Below are 23,898 nucleotides of genomic sequence, written 5' to 3' on the forward strand. Positions count from 1 at the left end.
TAACATCCGTTTATTAACAGGTGTTTTCAGATGTACACTGTTGTTTCTGTTTTTTTTTTTTTATATATATATATATAAGTTTACTTCTCGCACAACCCTTGTTACCTTAGCACATGACTCTTTACGAGATTTCACAACCTTAGTTACAGCGATATTTCATATAGCCCGTTGCGCCTTATTGATATTATTTTCTTTAAACTTCAGTTTTCTTCGTTTTTCTTTTCAAATTTGCAACAGCGCATGCAATACCATCATTGCCAACCATGAATTCTTTTCTAATTCTTTTTGATGTTTTTGCTGCCACTGAGCAGATGTACAAATTAAATAATATTCGCTGCATTATATATAATTTATGTTTTGTACATGTGATATAGTATATAGTATATACCTTATAAACAATAATACAGTATTTACAAATAGAAGAAACAAATCAAATACAAGAAATATATGTATAATAAGAATATTATTGATGAGAAGAAAACATGTAGAAGTTGAAACCCAGATTTGTACAATTAAAAACTTGGTATAGACACATGAATGTATATCTACATTATTACACTAAATGAGTATTTTATAATTGTGTATATAACGACGAACTACCATAAAAATGCATTAGACTCGCTGAACAGATAAAAAAGTCAACGGCATTAAATACACAAAGAAATTCAGGTAAAATAAAATTCAGGCGAAGATTCCCATACCCATATCAGGATAAAATTTGCGCGAAAAAATATACTTAGGTATCTGATTACATTGTGTCCTGAAAGCCCAGTTGTTCCACCTTCAAATAGAGTAATAGATGGCTAATCTGAGTCGCACTTTAGGGAAGTCATTGGGAGGACAAATTTCATTCAGAGGTGGGAAAATTGGGCCTAAATATTTTGTCCCACAGTTTGAATGGAATTCAGTAAAGTATTATAAATATCAGAATTAGTTAGGTGATTTTTACATCAACAGTATTGCATAGACGCTGCGCTATTATGTATATACAGACTATATCTATTGTACATTGGTATGTTCGCATCTACAAGATAGAATTAATTGAGAGAGATAGAGATAGAGAGAAAGAGAGTTTTTTTTTTGTATTTGTGATACGAGATCTTTTCACTTTTCTCCAACTATTTCTAACTCCTAAATATACAGTTTCAAATTTCCCATTATAGCTGTTTCGTGGACATTTATCTCGTAAATATGTATGAAGGTTTTTTCTTAACAATATATACGTAACAACGATTTTTCCCCCCTAAAAAGAGACACAATTACACATTAATTTCTATACAACAGATCAATAATCTTTATATGATTTTTCTCCCATTGAGAAAATACCCATGAACTATTCACTCTTTGCGAAATCGTCAAGTTTTGTCATTTTTTCATTATTTTGTTGCCCATTTTTCTCAGTTTCCCGCTAAAATTTTCGCGTTTACAATGCCATGATTTCCCCTGAAATCGAATGATTAAACAATTATCAGATATAATTTGGACTTCATCTTCCAAGGGTTTGAATAGAAAAACGAAAAAAAAAGTTGAGCTTTTTTTGATAATGGTTTACACCCAGATGTGATGAAAGAAAATTCGAGCATCGCAAAAACACGCGTAATAATAGTTAGATTAGTTTCTATTATAAACCGATAATACACCTATATACCATTCATCATTTACATATTTTTTGGAGCTATAAAATACTTAATATATGTAATACAATTTAGCACATAATTACAAATCGTTATATACAAACGTACAGTCAAATTTTTTTTCTTTTTCTTTCAACGGCATGATAATGAAAAATAATACGAAATGATAGTCTTAAAAACAATATAATAATAATACGTTACCTTATACCGAAAAAAAATTTCGATTACCCACTTCAAAATCTAAACCCTATAATATATAATAAATCATTACTGCATTTAGGAGGGATTTCGGAATTATTTACCTAGGAATGTCCAAATTCGTTTAAAATCAGATCATCATGGTATAATGTAGAGATTAAACAGCAAAAGCCGTAATAAGAATAAAAGAATAAAAATCAACGGAAAAAAATAAATAAAATTGTGGCCTAAAGTATTATCCTTAGATACGCTATGTTACATAATTAATAAAAGTGTAGATGTTCTTAAAAAAAAAAAAAATATGTGTATATTAATATCACGCGTCAAAATGAAAATTTGTGATAGATTCTTTTTACCTCATTTGTGAAAATTTATTGACGTACCAATGATATTTTGGTTTTGTGATTTAGGTCTTGCTATAATTAACCGGGTCCGATAATAAAAACTCCAAAAGGTCAGCTGAATAATTAAAAATTCAGAGGAGGCTTTGAAAAATAATTTGTACCCATAGCTTGACGTGAGTATTTTTCGTTCGATTATACCAACGGTATGATTAAAAATTCCGTAATTTTGGCATACCGTTGAACTTGGGAGATCTCTAAACGACTAATAAATTAACCAGCGTATGGTCTCTTAATTTATCAATAAAAATTGTCTAAATAATAATGAGGACGCAATGATACGAAGAGAGACGTATAATCAGAAGACGGAGTGTTTTTTGTGTTTTTTTACCTTTAATTTGGTGCGTGGCTATTTCTACGTCTTAGAAAAGCTCGTCCGTTCACAGGATGGACACGCGCCAATAAAATGAGCGAACTTCCAAGGGCAAGTTTTACCGGAGCCTGTCTTCCGCCTGGTAGTCTTATAAAAACTGTGGCTACAGCAGCTACTCCGTCGTCAGTCGGCTCTACTGCAACAGGTCTAACATCACTGTGGAAATTTATTTGCTTATTGCGACGACCTCCTTTTCTAAGAGGAGAACTAGGACTAAGACCACCACCATCTCTGTCATATAAAATAGTTGCGGATGCAAATGGTCGTTTTGCCATGTGCAGCATTTCCACCACATGCCTGCGTCTTGCTCGTCTTATATCAGCTGCCTGTTTAGTTTTCCACGCGACAACGCAAGCAGCGAGAAAAAGGAAAAAACATGAAAAGAATACTGAGAAAAATACAAAGAGATCAATATGCAATTGGTCCTGTCGGAAGAATATCATTCCATACGCAGCTCTGCTATTAATTTCTGGGTTCGGTGAGTCGATTGCCCTAAGAGCTATGTGGAACTTGGTTTGTCCGAGCTCGTGCCTGTCTTGAGGTAATGTCAAGACAAGTCTGTTCGTCAAATTCCTAATCACAAGGAACGTGTTCCTTTGTTCTATTGTCACAAAAGTTGCCAAGCCTTCCGCGTAACGTTCCATAACTATATACTGGGCTCCTGATGTCCAACTACTCTCTGTAGTTGTTGTGCCATTTGCGGTGGATCCAGATGAATCCAGTGGGTGAAATTCTACCTTCCTCATTCTGTTGTGCGGATGATTATCAAGCCAGTCGTCGTGGTAGTCGCTGCGCCATTTGAAACGGCTGTCGATTTCGACCTGAAAAAATAAATCAAATTTTGGGGGATATTAGAATCATTTTACATTCAAAGTTAGTGCGATTAAATCCGTGATCAGGTTGCCACTCACGTCTTGGTATCCAGTAGAACTGTTCAAAACAACGACAAAGGAGTCATCTCTGGGACTGAGGAACAGGTCCAAAGCTCCTTGTGTAACATCAACCATCACCCTGATGTCGACGTTCATAAATCTTGGTTGAACCATGTAGAAAACAGTCTGCCCCGGGTTAAGCGGCTTGGGTTTCACTTTGCACTCATCTGAAATATAACAGTGAGAGAGTTTAGTGAGGAAGCCAGATGTTCTAGGCCTTTGTAATGCAATATAATGTTACAAAACACGTATTACGTAATTTATAGCAGTGCGATTTATGGAGGTGTAAGGAGTACAAACAGTCGTACAAACCATGTGATCCTCCGGACATAATAGCATGGTGCAAATCAACAAGAAGAATTGATTTATGAAAATACCTATGTACCTCAACCGGTGTCGACTGGTACAGCGATCGCGCCAATAAATCGAGGGTCTCGGATGGTAGGTGAGAAAAAAATCAAAACTCTTGCGAGATCGCTGTCCAGTGAACAATTTTTCAACGTTTTCAACAAGGGAAGCACGAGGGAATGTAAACGGACTAACTCACCTATCAATTTCGAATCGAAGCACATTTTGTTGTCCACTGTCACTGTTTTGTAGCATTGATGTCCCATTGTAGGAGTGCCAGCATAGTTTTCTCGGCATTTACTGCATTGCGCCATCCAGCAAGGTGCAGCGCCAGTATTGGGCCCTTTAATCGGTCCACTCGCACAATTCTGCTCGCTTTCGGTATTATTGCCGCAATTACATTTTTCCCCGGTCACAGGATCGCAGGTGTCCCCATGGCCATGACATTCGCATCTACAAGATCATGAAGACACAACAGAGATAAAAAAATCTGGACTAGGTCATAAAATTGTTTTTACACTCAATTTCTTGTTGATTACTTACGGTCTACAAACATCTCTGAGGTCTTCGGTGCCTCGGAAATTGCCACTGTTGCAGTCCTCGCATTTTTCTCCTCTTGTATTATTTTTGCACTCTACACATCTGGCTTTAGCTATGGGACCTTCAACTAATTTCTCAGTCAACATTTCTAGCGACATTTTTTCTATTATGCTAGGATCCTGAAATGAGAACAAACGATTTGTTAATTCATCAACGCATATGCCAATCACCCAGGTATTGAGATTAGTTTCGTAAATACTTACGATAACGGTCATGCTCTCATTGATACAAACGTGCGTGTGCCCGTTGCAGTATTCTAGGCAAGGTACGCACTGGCCATTATCAGCTGGATTACCGACAAAGAGTGGCAAGCATTTTTCACACTGTGGGCCCATCGTGTTATTGTGACACTTTAAACATTCTCCCAGTTTGTCGGGACCCGCGCAGTTGCTGTGACCATTGCATTGACACTGAATTGAACAGTTAGCTCCGACATAGCCAAAATCGCAGCGACAGACATCTGGTTCAACGCATGTACCTCTAACACAACCTTGAGTACAAACAGGAACGCAAATATTTCTTCCAAATTCGTTAACAGCCCAGGTATTTTCGGGTTTATAACCAGAACCACAGACACACTCAAATCCTTCGTCCATGTCGACACACTGTTCACTTTGTGGAGAGCAAGTGTGATGTCCATTTTTGCATTCGTTTTCTGGAGGGCAACGAACATAGTGCCACGAAAATCTTGGGGATGGAGATGTGGTTAATATAGCTGTGGTAGAGTTGTCCGATTCTTCAATTGAATCAGTGAGTTGGGCAATGGCAGAACTAACGGATATGTCTGCTGGGGGATAAAGCTGATAGTAAAGCATTTCACATGTGCCTCCAGCTGGGTGGTCAGTAGGAGCCTCGAGGGATCCCTCGGTACATATTCCTTGTCCAGTTATATTTTGCACATCCAATGAACACCAACCGCAATGTGAATGTTTTAGGCATGTACCACACTGCTTGAATGTTGAACAAGGTTCCGGGCAATGATCAGAATCTACCCCGCGTAGCACCAAGCCGCATACACCCCCTGCACAATAAAGCGGTTGATATGATGGAGAGATACATTCGTTCAGCTGTGTAGACCAACGGCATTCACTCCAACCGCCTTCGGCACCAGTGCCTTGGAGGCAGCTTCCGCAATCTTTGTGGTCGCTACATCTGCTGTCACACTGAGCTTGTGGAGCAGTTCTCATTTTTATACTCGACCTATCGAAAATATCCTCTGGAACACAGTTCCAATCATAGACTGGTTCTCCTGTCACTTTAACACCCAGTTCAGAAGTCTTGAGAACTTGTCTCGTCCATACGCAATTTCCTAGGCTTTTACATTTTTCACAATCGCTAGCAGAGCACTGTCGCTCCCCGCATTGATTCACATCATTGATGGAAAGCTGTCTCACGTTACATTTGTTTTGTTCATCGCAGTCTTTTCCTGAAGGAATACACTTTCCATGAGGACAGTGTGTACACCATTTGCAAACAGGCTCATCACCCTTGAAATAAGGCCACTGCGCCAAGCACTCTGTACAAGATTTGAAATTCACGCATTTTCTTGAAGCCATCCAATCTGCGTTACAAAATATTCCATTAGACCTCTGAGCCTGGGTCACATTTACATCACATCTGAAAAGCAGAAAAGAAAAACTGGTAATCTAGTCCCATAAAATATATCAGAAAACCGTGGAAGATAAACTGACCTGTCATCCTTGTTGTCCAGATTTTCGTTTGAGAAACAGTACACTGCATTTTCCCCTGTCAGGGTTGTGACTGCACAGAACGAGCATCCAAAATATTTGCGGCATGTAGCCTTGTCCGTCCAAAGACTGCACAAATCCTCAGGAATGTTTATAAGTGTGACATGACTTTTAATTCCACCATCAAATCCACCAACTACGTATATAGCATTCGTCTCTGGGTCAGCGTGTGTCATAGCATGAGCGTATGCCGGTGGCGGAGGCGTACCAATAATTTCCATGTCTTTTGTTATCAATCGAATCCATAAGTTACAAGAGTATTTGTAAGCTATCAACGAGTCTGTTGTGTTCCGAGGGTACTGTCGACCCCCAAATATCACCATGTATTCATCAGTTGTAACAGCAGAATGAAGAAAACGAGCCTGTGGCTGAAAGATAATTCCTATTAGAGAAGGCGATCTCGAAATTATGTCCGACTTTTATTCCAGCATAACGGATATGGAAGTAAATTTTTCGTTTATTCTTACCAAACTGCTTCCATCTGTGAATTCGTCTTCGAATGGAGGAAGCACTGACCAAACCCGAGTTTTGTAATTCAAGGCATAGAGTTTGTTGGAGATGAAGGTTCTGTTTATAGCGTAAGTGTATCCCCCGAATACGTAAAAGCTCTCAGATCTCGAGTGATATACAGTGGAATGTCCATAGACACCGAGAGGACCATTTCCGTTCGTATTTATTGTGTCCCATGTTTCAGTTTCCAGATTAAATTCCCACACTATCTCCAAGTACCCGTATTTCGGGCTGAACCCACCTATGAGTATCAGACTTTCGGATTCCCCATCTCTTCTAAGGGTCAAAGTGTGCCCAGCAAGAGGTGGAGGTTCCTTCTTGTTAATTTCCTGAGATATGTGACTCCACCTCTGATTCTGTAGACTGAATTTCCAGAAATCATCAAGTGTATTATTAGATAGTCCCTGCACACCCTCTTCTTTCATGGAGAGACCCCCATAAACATAGATCTGCTGTCTGCTGTGTACAATTTCGGATGCGTGGAAATATCTTCCTTGTGGCATTGATGCCTCTGACGTAGATTCAACGGTGACCGGCATCCAAGTACTATTTTTAGTGTCGAAAAGTCTGATGTCATTCAACGGTCCATGGCTGAGTGAATATCCACCAAACATCCACAAGCTTCCTCTGCGATCGGCAACAAGGCTGTGTCCGAATCTGGGCAGAGTTTTACGGAGATGGTCAAGATTATCCGCAAGGTACTCGGAGTTGAATAGTTCGGTAAAAACTAATTGATTCTCCTTGATTTTGACGGAACAATCTCTACCTCCGTAACCGGAAATGCAAACGCAATGACCGTATCCTTTGTCGCAGATTCCTTGCTTTTTGGAGGCAGTACAATTGTTCGGACAAAGTTCGATATCGCAGTTTATCCCGACGAAGCCTGCTTTGCAGAGGCAATTGCCATGTCTGCATTCACGATTTTCAGGGCAATTATTGCATGTCATAACGACATAGCTGGCATTAAATCCTTCAACATCATCTAGCTGTTTGTAATGCACAGTCAGAAATCCTGATTTCGCCTCTACAGTAACTGGGTAGTTCGTACTTTCTGTACAGTAAACACCAAGGAGCTGACTCTGGTGACTTGTGGTTGAAGAAACAAAATCTGGGAGACCATCGTAGACGTAAACACTATTTTCTTGGCAGCTTACGTCTATATCGTCATGAAGAGTGAATTGAATTACGCTTTGAATACTTGGTGTCATTGTGTCAGGAGACAGCCCAGACTCTGGACTAACTACCCATAGACATTCTCTTGTAGGGGGACCACCCAGCTGCGTTTCCCATAGGGATACCTAGATCAAGAATGAAAGTTGAGACAGTGTTGTATTTTTCATCAATATGGCAATAGATCAACATTATACCTGTGAATGCCTGCTACCAAGTCCCTGTTTTCCAATTCCTTCTCCGCCGAGCATCCCTCTGGCCATGCAACCATAGTAGCACATTCCTCCATCTCTAGGATCACCGTAATATCCTTTTTCACATCTATGACACCTATCTCCTTTCGTGTTATCTTTGCAGAAGCAGACCCCAGTTTGTCTATCACAAACACCGTTATCCTTGTCCCCGTGTTCATTGCAATTGCATTTTCTACATCCCAAACTCGTTGTAGCATTACCGTAGCTGCCAGCTTTGCATTCTTCACAGTATTTACCAGTTGTCCAGTCCCTGCACTCGTCACAGACTCCTGGACCATGGACACAGGTAGAATGATTATAACAACCGCAATTGGTTCTGCAATCAGGTCCAGTCCATCCCAAATTACATTCGCACTTGTAGTCAGGTGCCTCACTGCAATATCCATTCACACATTTTTCGTAGCAAGTTTTGGTACAGTTTTCTCTTCCATCTCCATTAAACCCTCTTTTACACTGACAGCTGAAACTCCCGTGAGTATTTGTGCATGCCGCATTAGGGTGGCAATCGTGTAGTCCGAGATCACACTCATCCACATCAGGACACTGGGCATAGGCCCAACCTGTCTCATCTGGACTCAGAGTTGAATTTTGTCTGGCGTTTATAGCCGCACTGCAGTTCACATGGGGCTGATTGAAATCCCCTTGAACACATACCCCTGTTATGGGTTTTTCTAGACTGTGGCACCATCCACAGCTCAATGAATGGAGACAACTCGAACAGTTCGCATGTCTTCCGCAACTTTTGCACTGATCTATACCTGTCAGAGTTGATCCTGACCTTGACGTTATCCCCATGAGACCTGCCTGGTCCATCCATTCTCTGCAGAGGCCAAACTGATATTCCGAAGTATAAACGGAAAAGGAAAAACATTCTTGAGTTGCTTCACACCATACACATCGACCTCGTTCGTCGAGACATTGCGCACAGCTCGATCTTTGCCTACAGGGTACAGGACAGCGATCTATGCTGGCTACCGCGTTTGGAAGTCTCCCTATACGTGCGCATTTTGCCTCCTCTGTCCACCATTCACATAAATTGCTGCCGACACAAGATTCGCATGATATGTAATTAGAACAATTTGCACAGGTAGACGGTGTTATTGTAAGGTAGTGCCAATCACTAATAGGTTGGCCATCGTCATCCCATTCGACATTAGCAGCGCAATTTTCAGTCTCATTAATAGATCTGGACATGCATTTGTTTGTGACATCGCACCATCCACAAGAAGAGTCTGTTAGACAGTGAAGACAGTTGCCATACTGATGGCATGAGCCATTCTGGAAAGGCTCTAAATATTCAAATGTGAATACTTTCGGATTTTCATTTCTCCTGTTATGAGTTATCTCCATTTTACTCGCGTATGCGTAACTCGCGGTCACCATACGCTTTGATTCAAAGTCTAATAGGTAGCGACCTGGTAGCAACATTGTCGGGTGTCCGTCTGGCCAAGTTGTTGGTATACATTGAGAAGCTTCGGCTGTGAGATTGGCGACAAGTTCCTTGAAATAAAAGATGAAAAAAAATTGCAGTATATGAAATAGCAAAATTCATTCTCTATAAGATTTAAGTGCAATGCTAAAACTTATCTAGATATCTAAACTCACCAACTCTCGAGTATCGTCGCTGTGCGAAACATGAAGGGTTGCGCTGTTATAGCTGACACAGATTTTCAAGTGCTCCAAAGTGCTGTCCCAGACATACTGGGGGGGTCTAAGAAACCCGATCAGTCTTGCAATCATTTCTCCGCCAAGTCCAGACTCCGTTTTAGCACCTTGCATGGATGGAACGTTGAAATCAACAGTTGTTGCATTTACAATGGTTACAGAATCCGGTTGGCTGAAATTAACAGGGGGCTTATACTTCAAGAAAGTGAGCCCAGGTCGCCGATCTAATTCCCTGCACTCTTCAACTTTTGCAATCTCCGTGCCCTTTGCTCCCCACCATCCAGGTATTTGGGATGGTGTATCTTCCCTGAGACCACAAACGCCGTAGTTGTCGTCTTTGTGATGACATCTTGCATTTTGTACGCACCATGTACACGTTCCGAGATTCAATTTGTTTGATACAGACGTACCACCTCTTGCACTGGTTCCCCATCGGCCGCCTGGCTGACCATGAATTAGACAAGAATGACAGTCTCCGAGGGCTGGACAAATCCCTGGACATCTAGTCGTCTGTAAATTTGTTGTGCAATTGCTGCCGACTGTTCTACCATAGCATATTTCATCTGCAGAACACCATCCGCATTCTGGATTTGCTGCGCATTCCATGAGACTTTTATGTCGAGAGCAAATTTGTTCTGGTTCTATGTAATCACCAACTTTAGGAGCCAGCATAGGAGGTAACGTGTACGCTAGAAGATCCGCGTTAACGTTGCCATGATATCCTCCAACTAGAAGCAATGTATTCCCATTTCGAACGTCTGCAGCATGTGCAAAAACTCCTTGTTTTTTTGGGTATTGAGAATCAGTTGGTAAATATGTCTTATCGTTTAATCCCAGTACGTCGTGGCTGACCCAGGCATGACACCCCAGATGATAAAGGTACATCTGATTATCATAGCAAATTTCTTCTTTGTTGTGCCTGTGGGAGTATCCTCCAAATACGACCAAATAATTGCCTATTATTGTACTGGTGTGAAAAGCACGTTCCCTTGGAACATAGGTATCCCTGAGATGAGCTCTTGGGTAGTGGATTTCTGACCAAACTTTTCTATCTAGTTGGAAAACGAACATTCTGTCTGAAAGTTTGCTGAATCTAGCGACGCTAGCGACGACACCCCCATAAACCAGGAGAGAATTTGTTGGTTGGTGATAAACCGTGGAATGTGCAACCACTCGGACGTCTAATTCTTTTCCTCCCCTCGGACGAACTTCCCTCCATCTTTCCGATGCTGTTTCATCGGAAAGATTGAGGCTGATTTTGTAAAGATTTGAAGAAAACTCTCCGTCAACTGTACTTCCTCCAAATAAATAAATTTCGTCTTGAACGAGTGTGAGCGAGTGCCTCGTCAATCGCGGAGGATAAAAGGGCGAATTCTTAGCCCTCAATGTCCAAACACGTTTGATAACGTCGTAATGCCAGAGTTCGTTGGAAAGTGAACCATCTTCTACTTTGCCTCCATATATGACAAAGCCTTCTTTATATTTACAAGCAGCGTGACCATATCTTGGGCTGGGTTTTGGTAGCTCGTCAAAATTAGGTTCGGTCGATTCTTCTCGATTTGTAGTTTCGGTGGTGAACTTGGGCTCAACAATTTCTTGAATGTATGGATTTTCATGCAGGGAAATTTTATCAGGTACTTTCACTTCCCAGCTTGTTGTGTCATCTGCGATCTCAGAGGTCTCGTCTTCAAGGTCGTCAGTATCGAGTTCAGCATATCTAGTATATCTTTTTTGATAAATATGATTCCTGATTAATTCTTAACCGCACAAGATAAAAAAAAGTCAGCTTAGCCATCTCAAAAATATTCGCTTAATTACCTTGGCTTGGGACGTCGGGTCTGGTGTTTTCGTCTGAGTTTCTCGTTTCTTTCATTTCTTTCTTGTCTTTCTTTCAGTTCTCGTTCTCTTGCTTCTTGTTCTTTTCTTTCTCTTTCTCTATGTTCAGGTGTATCTCTGAGCTCCCGCCAGTTATGATGACCAGCTTCAATAGTCGCTCTGTGTCTTAAACTAAACGTGCTATTATTCTTAATGCTGAAAAGGAGATTTCGGAAGAAAGATGTCGGTCGCAAACCAAATCGCTCTTCGCCACCCGGCCCCACTCTTTCAAGCTCACCGGCAATTAACATTGGATCAAGATATTCGAGGGACGATGCTCCTTCTGTTTGCCATAAAAAATTTACAAGCATTAACAGGCTCTTGAACGTGCCTCACAGATTTCAGATAAAGAGCAGTTTATTTGACTAGTTAGAGAAATTCGAGTCTTACCAAGAATCGTTCCATATTCATCCTCCCATTGACTAGTTGAAAAACGATAGACTTCTAAATCGCCAAGTATATGGTTGAGATCATATCCCCCAAACACGTATAGAGCATCTGTCTCATTTATATAAACCGCAGTATGAGCTGCACGTGGAGTCATGCCACCTTCAGAATGGGACAACCAGTGCCACCTGAAGACCACAGGACAGAAAATTCAAGACCGGTATAATTATTGGTAAAATGAACTTTGATATTTTAATTTACCTATTGCCAACTGGATCTGATCTATCTAGAGAACAGGATTGTCCTGAAAATCCGTCATGACAAACGCATCTTCCGTGTCTGCATATGCCTCCATGAGAGCAGTGATCTGGGCATAAAGCTCTAGAGCAGTCTTTTCCTCCCCAGTCACTTTCGCAAACGCATAAATTTTTTATACAAACTCCATGATTTGTGCAATTATTTGGGCAGTCTGTGACAGAAAATTCAGCACGAAATCCATCGAGTACATAATTAGTATCACTGTACAACAAGATCAGCATCTGAAACATGCAGAAATAATAGGTGATGTTTAGCAGGTTTGCTAGAAAGATTTTAAACTATTGTAAAAGAAGCATGCCTAGATTTGTTTTCCATCAAGTTTTCTACGATTTATCGATGAAGTGGTGACATCATATTATCAAGTGTTACGTAACTTCTCTATTATCATATATAATCAGTTGACAAAAGAGCCGAGCGTCTGACCCTTGCAGAGTTAAACAAAATAGTAACGACTGAAGATATTATTATCATTATTGCTATTATAACTAGTTTGGTCCACTATATCTTGCAAACGATTTAATGGGTGATGCAAAAAGTGTTACAAATAATCTGAGGGCATAAAATTGTAGTCTTATGTTGTCATCCCCACCAACATCAGGCTAGTGTAGAAACATACATAGCTAAAGGCGTTCTTTTATTTACATAAAGAGAAATTTGCAGCATCAAGTTAGATCACAAGAATTTATCGCCTCAAAACTACTAGTTCCATCAATATTTTAGTTGCGCAAATATACATTAATTTCACAGTGATAAATGAAAAATGAACAGAAAAAAAGGTGGAATTTTAAAAGTCCAAAAGTTTGTAGTAAGTTTCTGTAATGTCACTTTTTAACTCCTGGCTTCTGATTTTCATTAGGTTTGAAAAGCTACTCACATAACCAGAAGATGATGTTACTTGCTGTGGTTCTGTTTTACCGCTGAAGCTGCCTAGCAGCGGAGACCTGAAGGAATCTCCGTCATAAACAAAAACGTAGTCGTAACTGCATTCTGTTCTCATTGTTCTGAAGCTTAATGTTACAAACCGCCGATTGTTGTCGGCTGAAAAAATTTATTGAACGATATGAGATCAAGAATACTGTAAGTCATAGTCACGGACCCTATTCCAGTTCAAAACTTACCTTTGATGAGCCATTCGCAGTGCGAATCTTGAGTATAATTTGAGCCCATGGGACCATCGGTAATGATGCCCCAAGAATCGGTGAAGACTTTCCGAGTCTTGTCGCAAGGTACTTGCTTCGGGGTGGCTTGTGGAGCTAGGTCTAAGCCTCGCAGAAGACAGCCCCATGTCACCAGCCATACTCCGATACTTTTTGTACACCACATCACGCCGCATAGGTCTCAATCTTGATTTGAAAACTAAATTTCATCATAGAATGAACTTTGGAACCTTGTAACTCCTCACTCCCTGAATTGAAAAAGAAAAAATAATATGACGAAGAACAGGGCGAGCCAAGCAGTAACTGATAAAGAAGATAATAACTTTAATTGCTAGCAGAAGGTGAGGCAGATGTGTTACGATACTAACAAATCTGACTGATTTGGTTCCCTAACAGGTGGATTGGCAGATCACTCACGTGAAATCGTCTCTGAATGAAATTATAGCTAATTTTTTTTTTTTCGAGCTTACATGTAGATGCATTATACCTAGCTAAATAATATACGCATAACACAGTGATATGGGTGATCCAAGGTATGTTGTGTGTATGTAGTACCTGCAGTTCCAAGGTTAACTGGTGGACCTCCTCATGCCGATAGTTGGCCAATACCGAGCTCAGAGCGTCAGAACTACCGTGCCAATATCGGGGAGCGAGAGATTCTCGTTAATTAATGCGAAATCCAAACATGTTCTGATACTCTTTAGTAAACAGTAGTGAGCGATCAGCAACAGCAGCAGCAGCAGCAGTGGACGTACTATCGCTAATGATTCCCGTACATCTTTCTCCGTTCTCTTCTATGCAAATCTTTCAGCACAACTGAGAATACGGTAAAGACTGACGGCTAAATGCAAATTGTTGACTATTATTACTGGTGTAATGTAGCTTGTCGAAATGTAAACTTATGTCCAGTAGTAAGTCAAAAGTTCCACTTTGTTGATCTCTGCAACTACTTGGGTTCTGTCCATGTACTTTGGCGTACATGTGTTGTGTGTGCCATTGATTAGCAAGAGAAACACAAGGATTGTTCCCACTGATTGTTCCGCACAATCTGTGCACGGATACGTGCCGCTGGTATGCTCTCAGATTTGCTCTTTCTAAAGCTACACCCGCCCACTGACAATTTCAATGTTTTTAGAGGCCTAGGGAGGAGGTGGAAGCATCTCAGGACTGCTGCCGTCTGTAGAAACTTGAGCGAACCATTTCTGTTAATGTTCAGCGCCGATACAGGATCATCAGTCAACGGCGCCGATGCAGGAAACGAGCACGCGTTGACTGAAGATTGGTATCAGTCAACGGAGCACGTGGCGAATGACAGTTCGAATGTCATAATGAAAGTGACAAATATCAGCGTTACTCAATAATTAATCTCATGATTATAATAAAATGAGTGAACGCATGTATTTAAAAATATGTCTACAATAGTTTACAATTTTATTTAGTGGTGGCCATGATTCTTAAATGGGCAAGCATACTGGAATTGTTTTTTTCTTTTCGAAATTGTACTGATCTATCTTTTAGTATTTAATTTCGGTTAGGGATTTGCGAGGGGTAGTCGACGTACAGGGTCGTTAGTGAAATGTTATAATTAATGATTATTACTTATGTATACTATGTGCGTTCTACAAATAATTCGCACTTTTCAATACAGATTATTTCCAATTAAGCTCTTCCAATTGTACGAAAATTTCATTTACGTAACTTTATTTCTCGAGCCATAACTTTTTCACAAAAACAACATATAATACGATGCCGCGATGTCACCAAGCTTATTGGATAAATAAATATCAGCAGAGGAAGGGGATGAGCTTTGGATCGCGACATCGGATATATATTTGTCTTCAAACAGCTGACCACTGCATTGTATTCTTGAGCGTGAAGCATACTACCGCAAAGTCTTTATTGAGTTCGTATAATTAACCTTCGTCAATCCAGCTACCGCTAATAAATATTATACATCATTGTAGCTAGAGCGAAGAGAGTATTAGCGGAATGCCTCATTAAATCGAACAAAGAGTTATGCAGCTGAAGTTTAGCAAATTGAATTAAAATGGAAAAATGCTTTGGTAGTGCATAGGTTCTTGTGAAATTTAGCCCAAAGCAGCAATTTTCCATAAAACAAACGGCCGAGCTAATTGATAGTTAAAATTGAATCTAAAAAATCAAAGTTCTATTGACGACGCTTTTGTACGTGCCTTTTGCGAAGAGTACTCCAGACATGAGTGCAACCAGGACGCGAAAGTCGGCCCGAAACAGAAGCATCAAAGGCAATCTGAGGCTGCTTCGTCATCACCACAAATATCAGGTGGTCGCATAGGCAACCCGCGAATTGAATCACTAGAGTTCTTTGCTTTTCCTGCAGACCGGCCACAGGTCTTTGAGCACACAGAACTGCCGTTGCCACTTTCCAATTGCCTGTTACAGTTATTACTCGCAGTTATTGGAATGGGATAAATACTGTCACAACCAAGGTTGTTTCTGGCCAATGAACCAAGTGAGGTAGCAGTTGATGCTGTCGTTGTCAAATTTCTCGTCTTTTCTAATTCCAAAAAGTATCCCTGAAAACAAGAAAACATTATTTCAACACCGAACTCTAACTTTTAATTCAACTACTCGAATTCTGATTAAAAAGCAGTCTGACTTTTTCGGTTGCATTTGGTCCAGGTACTGGTGGTGGGCCACAGTTTTGATTACTATGTGCCAGTGCAATTAGTGCCTTTTGACTTTCCCTTGCGTCCACCAAAAATATACTCTCTTTCACTTCCTTCTGATTATATTCGTCGATTCTGTTAAAAATGAGAAGATCAATAAATCAATACCAAACCAGTACTCGATTTTTTTGTGTGAAAACATACTTGTCATAAATCACAGCGTGTAGACCAAGTTTTTTTAGATGTGCTATGGTTTCCTTGTCGTTATTGTCATCACCCCAACAGAAAATGATTAGACCAGCATCTCTGACTAGTTTGACCTGTGATGGATCCCTCAAAATGTCTTCAGTATGGACGTTAATTCCAAGAATATCAGCAGATAATGCATGCCTCATTGCCATAGTTATTGTTTGGCACCGGGGATCGTGGTACGTTGGATATTTTACAGTTACACCTTGGGTTAAGAACACCACAGGATATTTGTTCTGCTTCAGTCTAATCATCATACAAATATCTGGATTGAAACAGGAAAATACTATCTTCCTGTTTCCACCATGCTCGAGTACCACTTTTATTATTATGTCGAGGTACATATTGAGGTCGAATGGGTGGTTCAATTCAAACGTGCCGTCCTAAGCGAGAGAATCATTTTCAATACACGCATGAAAGTTGAAATATAAGTGAATTAAAAACATGTTTATAAAGTTACCTTCAACTGCATTGTCCATTTGATTTCTACATTGCATCCGACATGTGGTTCTAATTCTTGGAGTACAGTTTGAAGCGTTGGGAAAGGCTGGTGGTCTTCTAAATCCTCGTCAAAAAATCTTGGATTCTTTTCTCTTCCCTCCGCAAGGTGATATACCTTTAGTAGATGTAGTTGTTCTAAAGTGAGATCCTTTACTGGGATTTCAAGCATGTCCATAGCTTCTATCTGCTTTTTACGTTTGAGTGAAATCGAGACATAGAAATCGTGATAGATTACTGGGATAAAGTCTTTTGATAACTGGACATCAAACTCGACCATATCCGCGCCGTGATGAGCAGCTGTCTTTAAAGATGCTATAGTGTTCTCTCTGACATTGGCACAGCTGTAAAAAAATACAATTATGATATAATGAGATAATGAAATAATATAATAATGAGGAATCTAATATCAACTTCAAGAAATTATGAAGTGGTCAAATAGAACATAACAAAAGAGGTGGTAATCAATTACTTTTTCATCTCAAATTTGAACGAAGTTCCAAGACCTCTATGCCCCACATCAAGTCCAGACCATCTTTGTTCCCAGTGTTTTGCATACGAAATACTCATGTCCCATGGGTAGTCTGCTATTGGTTTTATGAGTACATACTCGATGGTTAATTGGCCTTGAATATAAAAATCCTATGGTTTAATGTCCATGGCATATAATGAATATTGCAACTCTGATTTTAATGATGATTTGTACCTATAGGTCTGTGTTTTCTACTAGTAATTGGTACAGTGAGTAAACCCACGCTGGACTGTAGAGTACTAGGCAAAATATAACTGAATCCGATATGATTTGGTGGCTCTCCTGGGAAGGATCTGGAACTGTAGATGTAAAAGTCGACGAGGTAGGCCTGCAAAAATGGAAAATGCGAACTCTATGAAGACAAAATTTCAGGCGGAATGCGCAATGGTAGAAAAACTGCCTCTGCAAATGTCCATCAACTCTACATGCACATATGAGCACAGGATTGCAAGAAATAATGTTTAAGTTTAATTTAAAAAAAAGGTTCACCTGCATTATTATTCTTTTTTTTTTAAATGAGTACCTTTGCACAGTACATTATTACTGTTGTTGTTATTTGTTGCGAAGAGTGATGCATTGAATATTTAATGAAATATTGGTGGACTTGATTATGTATCTGCAAAATGTCTACACTTTACATGCCAATAGGATGTCATATAATAAATAACGATCAATAAAATTTTGAAGCGCTGCACTTTGAACTCAAATTGTCAAGTTTGACTGAGTTTGGAGTTTACTGCAACAAGTTGCCACCCACGTACGTTTGCGGTGGAGTTGATCACAGAGCTAGAAAACAACAGTAGCACACTACCTCCTTTAAGGTAGGTACAGGAGTGACGGGACTCTCACCATTTTCGACTTGCACAGATGAATATGAGATGCGACAGCATTGATATCGTAACATTTACGGGAAACCATGGAATAGCGGCATGGAATCCCCTCAAGCATTCAAGATCACCACATCAATCTGGCAAATTTCAAGCAGCGGCTAAGTAAACCGTTCCTTAAAACTCGCTTATCTCAATCGTCAATTATAGAAAAATGAATCGGATGCAAAAAGCCAAATTAGGTTTTATTCACAACACAAGAGCAGCTTGAGGTGCGGAATAGGTAGGGATGGAATGGAAAGGAGAACGACTATCAAGACCGTCATATCTCAATGTGATGTCACATGACACGGATGTATAGCAGCGTTGGATGCTTTACGTCTTAGCATCGCTTGAACCAGTTTTCTGCTTTATCTGTGTCAACGGAGTAAACAGCTCAGCTCTTGGTCCACGCCAGATTCTCCAGAAATCACGAAGTCGCTATCCACCAGGGCAAAAGCTGCTGGACAAGTTTAATTATCTTTTACCAACTGTAATTGCCGTTGAAGAGAACTACCAGCGATGAGGTGAGCCCTGGACCTCAACGAGCTACTGGAAACTCACATAATATTGTCAATGTTTGGATTTCAGATGGCGATGGCTTCTAACACAGTGAATTACCATCACCCTGCTAGTCTAATTCTCCGACAACGGCTCTTGCTTAGTACAAAGAAAAATTAGTACGGGATTTTTTCAAGAAAGCAGGGACGATGCAGAGGCTTAGAGCAGCAAATGATGGCTGATCACGCTGTTATAGGCACACTGTAAGAACTGTACCAAAGACTGATTTTCCCCCAACTCGGTGTAACTTACGATAGTCTCAGGGTATCTAACAGCGACGTTGAACAACAGGAAATCATCTTCATGGTACGCACGTCCAAACTGCTCCTGGTACTTGAAGCAGGGTTCCTCATCGTTCATCACCTAAACATTCAAATGACATCTATTCACATTCACGTCTGGATGAATATCATTTTGTTAACTACAAGACATAGATAACACTCACGGAAATTTCGGTCACACTAAAAGCTGGCTGATCACCGATGTCCAAGGTGTCCATTGATAGACTATCCTCTACACATTCTCCTGCTAATTGCTGAAGCTCCAGGGAATTGTGCCTCATCAGATTCACTGGGGTCACCTGAAAATTTTGAAGATGGTTCAAGGCTTCAGTTTTTATCACTATCTTCTTCTGCATTCAATTGATTGCAAACCAGGTTGCTGACCTTGATATTGACTTTGCGATCCCGAAGTTGTTCTTTCCATAACTTCAGAGGATTGTTGAATATTTTGAACTGGATCACAGTTTCATCAGTCAGCCAACCTCGTTCCACTTTGGAATACCCATTGTTGAAGCCAAACTTATCAGGGGTGACATTCAAGTCGTCAGTGAAGTTACTCGGAGCTGTGGGAGGGGAAACATCAAAGTGAGTAAGCGGAAAGTTGAGGATTTTGAAAATCTCTTATTACACAAATAGAACTCACCATTCTTTTTGATAAGTCGGGGGGTCATGTGGGTTTCCCAACGTCTCACAATGAGAGTTTTGGCAGAATTCTTTGTGCCATTAGACTGGCAGATGACTGCTATGAAGTAACGGAATTCCACATCGACGTCAGTAGGTAGAGAAATAGTTTGAGAGTAGACAGGAACATCGCTGAAATGATTACCAGTAAGCTTTAGTTTTTTGGGTTGAAACTTGTGGAGTGGGTAGCTTGGAAATTTGCCTAATTCAACTCACTCGTCTTCTTCGTTGAATATACTTGGAGAATCACCACCACATTCATCTCCATGTCCAACACGGTAAGAGCTGTTGTTAGCCTCAAATTTAGAAGTGTCATCAACTGTTGGACGTTCTTGAGGTAATTGAATAGCTTGATTATGATTCCATGCTCCAATCTCAGAAAGATTTCCAACAACGTAAACTAGCTCATTTTTTTCCAAGTTAGGCACCTGGTAAAATGAGAGAAAAAAAGAGTGAACGCGAGCTTTTGGAGAAAAAGGGAAGAGATCAGATATCTATAATATTACTACCTGCACTCTGAAGATCCAATCACGCTTAGCTCCCTTCATGGTGTTAGCTTCTATGAGCTTTTCTTCCTGCTCTGCTGATGTATTCGCAAATTTGCTTTGTTGCCAACGACGCCTCAGCTCCCGATCTTTCTCGTTTTCTATAAACCACATTCGCTGCATGTTATTTCAGGGCTATTTTCATTTTCTCTGAATCACTGCTGACATTCAAAATTTCCCACGCTCATATCAAACAGTCGTCAAGCCAGGAAATCCTGGCTCTTCATTCCAGCTGACGAGCAATTTCTCAGCACATTCTAACTTCTCATTGAGCATGACAGGCAATGATTTTTAAGAGCAAAGTTCAATGCCCACTGAGAACTGCTTACCAGATGGAGTAGTCGAGGACAAAGAAATACAAATGAAGCAAACTTGCAAATCATAAGAAGACCAGAAAAATGAATGATGAATTATCATCATCAATCGACAAGTAGGTATTTCGATTTTCCAAGATTTTTTTAGACTCAAAAAATTCCAACAAAATTACCTTTTATGTTTAGGTCGAAATTACTGAGTGGATTATTTACCCTGCACAATCCGATAAAACGGTTTTGGGTTTTTCGCTGATAATTTTAGAGCCATGCTCTATTCGTAAATACTCAGCATTGGGATGAGCATCGCGTCATATTCAAACTTACATTGACACAACCTATGACCCCCTCATACAACACGCGACAGCGAATGCTACAGCAATCACAGCAATGCAGCTGCGAACGACTGGCTGCGAAAGTGACCACCTAGCAGGGTTTCCTTCTTTCTAATAAATGCCACTACCACTAGCAAATTGATAAAATAATGACAACAATCATGTTTGACAGTAACAGGAGCGTCGGCAGCGCCTCTAAAGATGCTGAACAAACCACAACGAAAACCTGCTCTTTACCGGATATGATGTAATCGGGCGACAAGGAAGAGCGCGTATCGATACTACTTCTCAATAATTTCAAAAACTCACGATGAGAAGTAAAATTTTATCACATCATCAGATATTATTATTAACGGTAGATAAAGATTCTTGAGTAATTCATGCTCTGCAAGTATTCCCACGTGGATTTAAAAGAATCATGTCGCATGTTCTACAGGCGAAACGCGTTGCATACCGATCGATTAATTCAATAAAACGCATTTCAATGCAGTCAATGCAGTATGCACAAATGCTTGTGAATTGCAATCAACTGTACGTGAATATTTCCTCCAGTTTAAATCCAACATTCAACCCAATATTCGGACGACAGGTTGATGTCCGATTTTCATCGAGAGAGCTCAAGAAACGTCAAAATACCTACTGGATCTACTATTCCAAACATAGAATCAGATCCAGATAATATACGTGAAGAATTTCATTCTCTTATAGTATAAAAAGTAATTCACCGAATGATATTTTTGTTATTGCGCGTATTTACGTATTATAATATGTTATTTATGAATTGCATGTAAATTTGATTACTTTTCAGCTCTTAGATAAATATCACTGCGTCAACAAACTACATACACGTGTACTCTTCTACCTTATCCGAACATTACGTACATACTTATCTAATCGTTTACAATTAATTGCGATTAATTATATGAACGATGTCTAAGGACTGTATGCAACTCAAAGAACAATTTGATTGCTAATCAGGATTGCTAAGAATTTTAAGATCAATTCGATTGCTGGCGTTCTCCTTCCTCCTTCTTTTATAGTCAACTGAAATATAGTCGCAAAAATTGGCGCCGAATCAGTTTTCTATATTCTCTAGAATATTTTGCAGTGTCAATTAATATTATCATCATTATCGTCGTTATTGTTGTTCTAGAATACCTATACATGGCATACGTGTGCACAAAATAAATATATAAATACATGAAGCGTGAGGGGAAATATAGAGAAGACAGGAAGATGCCAATATAATGTATGAACATAGCGGATGGTCATTACACACATAGTTATCCGAAATGGTATATAGCTACTATGAATTCTAAATTTAATGTATTCGTTCTGGCGAGTGGAAAAATTTTGGTGTTGCTGATTTAGAAATGAAAATAAAAAAACAGCTACGTTTAGAATGTATAATTAATATATTCGTAATTGGCGTTTCCTTAGAAGGCGATATCTCTACTCTTCAGAAGCTTTCATTGCAACGGTCGATATTCCATGTCCGATAATGGGAATATTATATACCTTCAATAGAAGATAAAAATTCCTATATTTGTTTTTGTGAGCTTAATATCTGTCCAGTAGCTTTCTTAACGATGTTGTGCACCTTATACCTATATAGATATATAATCTATAATTGTTTATTTCAAGTTATTGATAACCCAAAGTTGACTCGATCAATTCCAGATATATGTTTTGCAAGCTGCACCCGAGTTTTTGCTAACTTTTTATCATCGCACCAGGCATTGTTTCATCAGGTGTACGAAACTCAAACTAATTTTTGATTATGATTATGATTATGATTATTATTATTATTATCATTAAACTGTAAATAATTATGTACTCGTTACTTATGCGTTACAGAATAACGATTAGCTGGTCGAAGTTCGTATTCACTTTGTTAATGTAAAAAAATATGTTGAAAGAAAGAATAAAATTCATAAAGGTACATACATATTTCCTCTAATCAATCATAGGATTATGAAATATTGAGAAGAAACGAGTTTTTTTTTCTTAGGAAAGTAATAAGACAATACTGTGCAATTATTTTAGATTACTATTCACAACTAGAAATTTATTATCGATTAATATATTCTCTGGTGAAACGAACGTCAGAAGAATATGTCAATAAATAATTGATTACTGGATTTAAGATTTCTATGAATATTCAAATGAATTATATATCCAATGCGCAAATTGTGTCAAATCGCGGTTGGATATCATAGTGAGGATCTACCTATAATTTGATGGTTCATATACCGCGCAATTGTGCAAATATTAGCATTTGCGCGTTTCTTTATGCAAAAGTGTAATGACATTGATATATTGAATGTCATAGTATTAATAAAGATAATAATTATAATAATCTACACCGCTTTCCCCTGATCATATTATCTGGCGTATGCAGCAAAAATTCGAACTAGTTAACAGCGCGCGCTTCATTTTGTTACTTTATAATACCAGAAATCAACTCTTACGTGTCTATCGCTGTACCGGAAGATGAAATTTACGGAATTTATCGAATAAATACTTTCTTCCGAAGATAAAATATTCACATTGTTTCCAACTTACAAAATTATAATATCATAGATGATCATAGTATACATGTGAATATGTGTATATGGATATTTTCATTCACCTGTTAGAAGCGCATGGATGTTTCTCACTGATTGAATTTCAACATTATTTTCAAAAAACTGATGTAACAAAACAAAAATAACGAATCACGATTACAGAAACGAAACGCTCACTTCGAGCGACGTGAAGTAACTGAACCGATTCGCTATTATGGCTGTGAGCGTTACAAAAGAATTAGACGAGTGGTATA

The 23,898-nt window shown here is 39.3% G+C and overlaps 3 protein-coding genes across 9 annotated transcripts; 1 reads left to right on the plus strand and 2 right to left on the minus strand.

Annotated features, from left to right (window-relative positions):
* Positions 1-63: 63 nt before the first annotated feature.
* On the minus strand, positions 64-14,698 carry LOC105689617 (multiple epidermal growth factor-like domains protein 8). 5 transcript variants are annotated; one of them, XM_048658880.1, is made up of 16 exons: positions 14,126-14,698; positions 13,532-13,818; positions 13,288-13,451; positions 12,357-12,634; positions 12,099-12,283; positions 11,652-11,991; positions 9,774-11,559; positions 8,112-9,668; positions 6,702-8,042; positions 6,178-6,602; positions 4,690-6,103; positions 4,430-4,605; positions 4,086-4,339; positions 3,851-3,886; positions 3,518-3,705; positions 64-3,427 (listed from the first exon to the last, which is right to left on the minus strand). In XM_048658880.1, exons 2-16 carry the CDS (start codon positions 13,734-13,736, stop codon positions 2,567-2,569), a joined length of 9,210 nt encoding a protein of 3,069 aa, XP_048514837.1. In that variant the 5' UTR covers positions 13,737-13,818; positions 14,126-14,698; the 3' UTR covers positions 64-2,566. The 5 variants fall into 5 exon arrangements, with proteins under 5 accessions (XP_048514837.1, XP_048514834.1, XP_048514836.1 ...); XM_048658877.1 differs by having other exon boundaries at positions 3,794-3,886; XM_048658879.1 differs by lacking the exon at positions 14,126-14,698 and adding an exon at positions 13,939-14,043 and having other exon boundaries at positions 3,794-3,886.
* On the plus strand, positions 14,090-15,231 carry LOC125501905. The gene is made up of 3 exons (XM_048659033.1): positions 14,090-14,093; positions 14,289-14,397; positions 14,706-15,231. The coding sequence occupies exons 1-3, from the start codon at positions 14,090-14,092 to the stop codon at positions 14,929-14,931; spliced, it is 339 nt and encodes a 112-aa protein (XP_048514990.1). The 3' UTR covers positions 14,932-15,231.
* LOC105689618 (glycerophosphocholine phosphodiesterase GPCPD1-like) lies at positions 14,944-23,866 on the minus strand. 3 transcript variants are annotated; one of them, XM_012406769.3, is made up of 13 exons: positions 23,710-23,866; positions 20,396-20,532; positions 20,103-20,314; positions 19,849-20,018; positions 19,590-19,768; positions 19,370-19,504; positions 19,177-19,287; positions 17,672-17,825; positions 17,438-17,591; positions 16,928-17,309; positions 16,423-16,850; positions 16,209-16,353; positions 14,944-16,125 (listed from the first exon to the last, which is right to left on the minus strand). In XM_012406769.3, exons 2-13 carry the CDS (start codon positions 20,432-20,434, stop codon positions 15,829-15,831), a joined length of 2,406 nt encoding a protein of 801 aa, XP_012262192.2. In that variant the 5' UTR covers positions 20,435-20,532; positions 23,710-23,866; the 3' UTR covers positions 14,944-15,828. The 3 variants fall into 3 exon arrangements, with proteins under 3 accessions (XP_012262192.2, XP_025601904.2, XP_012262193.2); XM_025746119.2 differs by lacking the exon at positions 23,710-23,866 and adding an exon at positions 20,959-21,163; XM_012406770.3 differs by lacking the exon at positions 23,710-23,866 and adding an exon at positions 20,919-21,063.
* Between the last annotated feature and the right edge of the window lie 32 nt (positions 23,867-23,898).

Source organism: Athalia rosae, chromosome 7 (genome assembly GCF_917208135.1).
Source record: "Athalia rosae chromosome 7, iyAthRosa1.1, whole genome shotgun sequence".
Lineage (NCBI taxonomy): Eukaryota > Metazoa > Arthropoda > Insecta > Hymenoptera > Athaliidae > Athalia > Athalia rosae.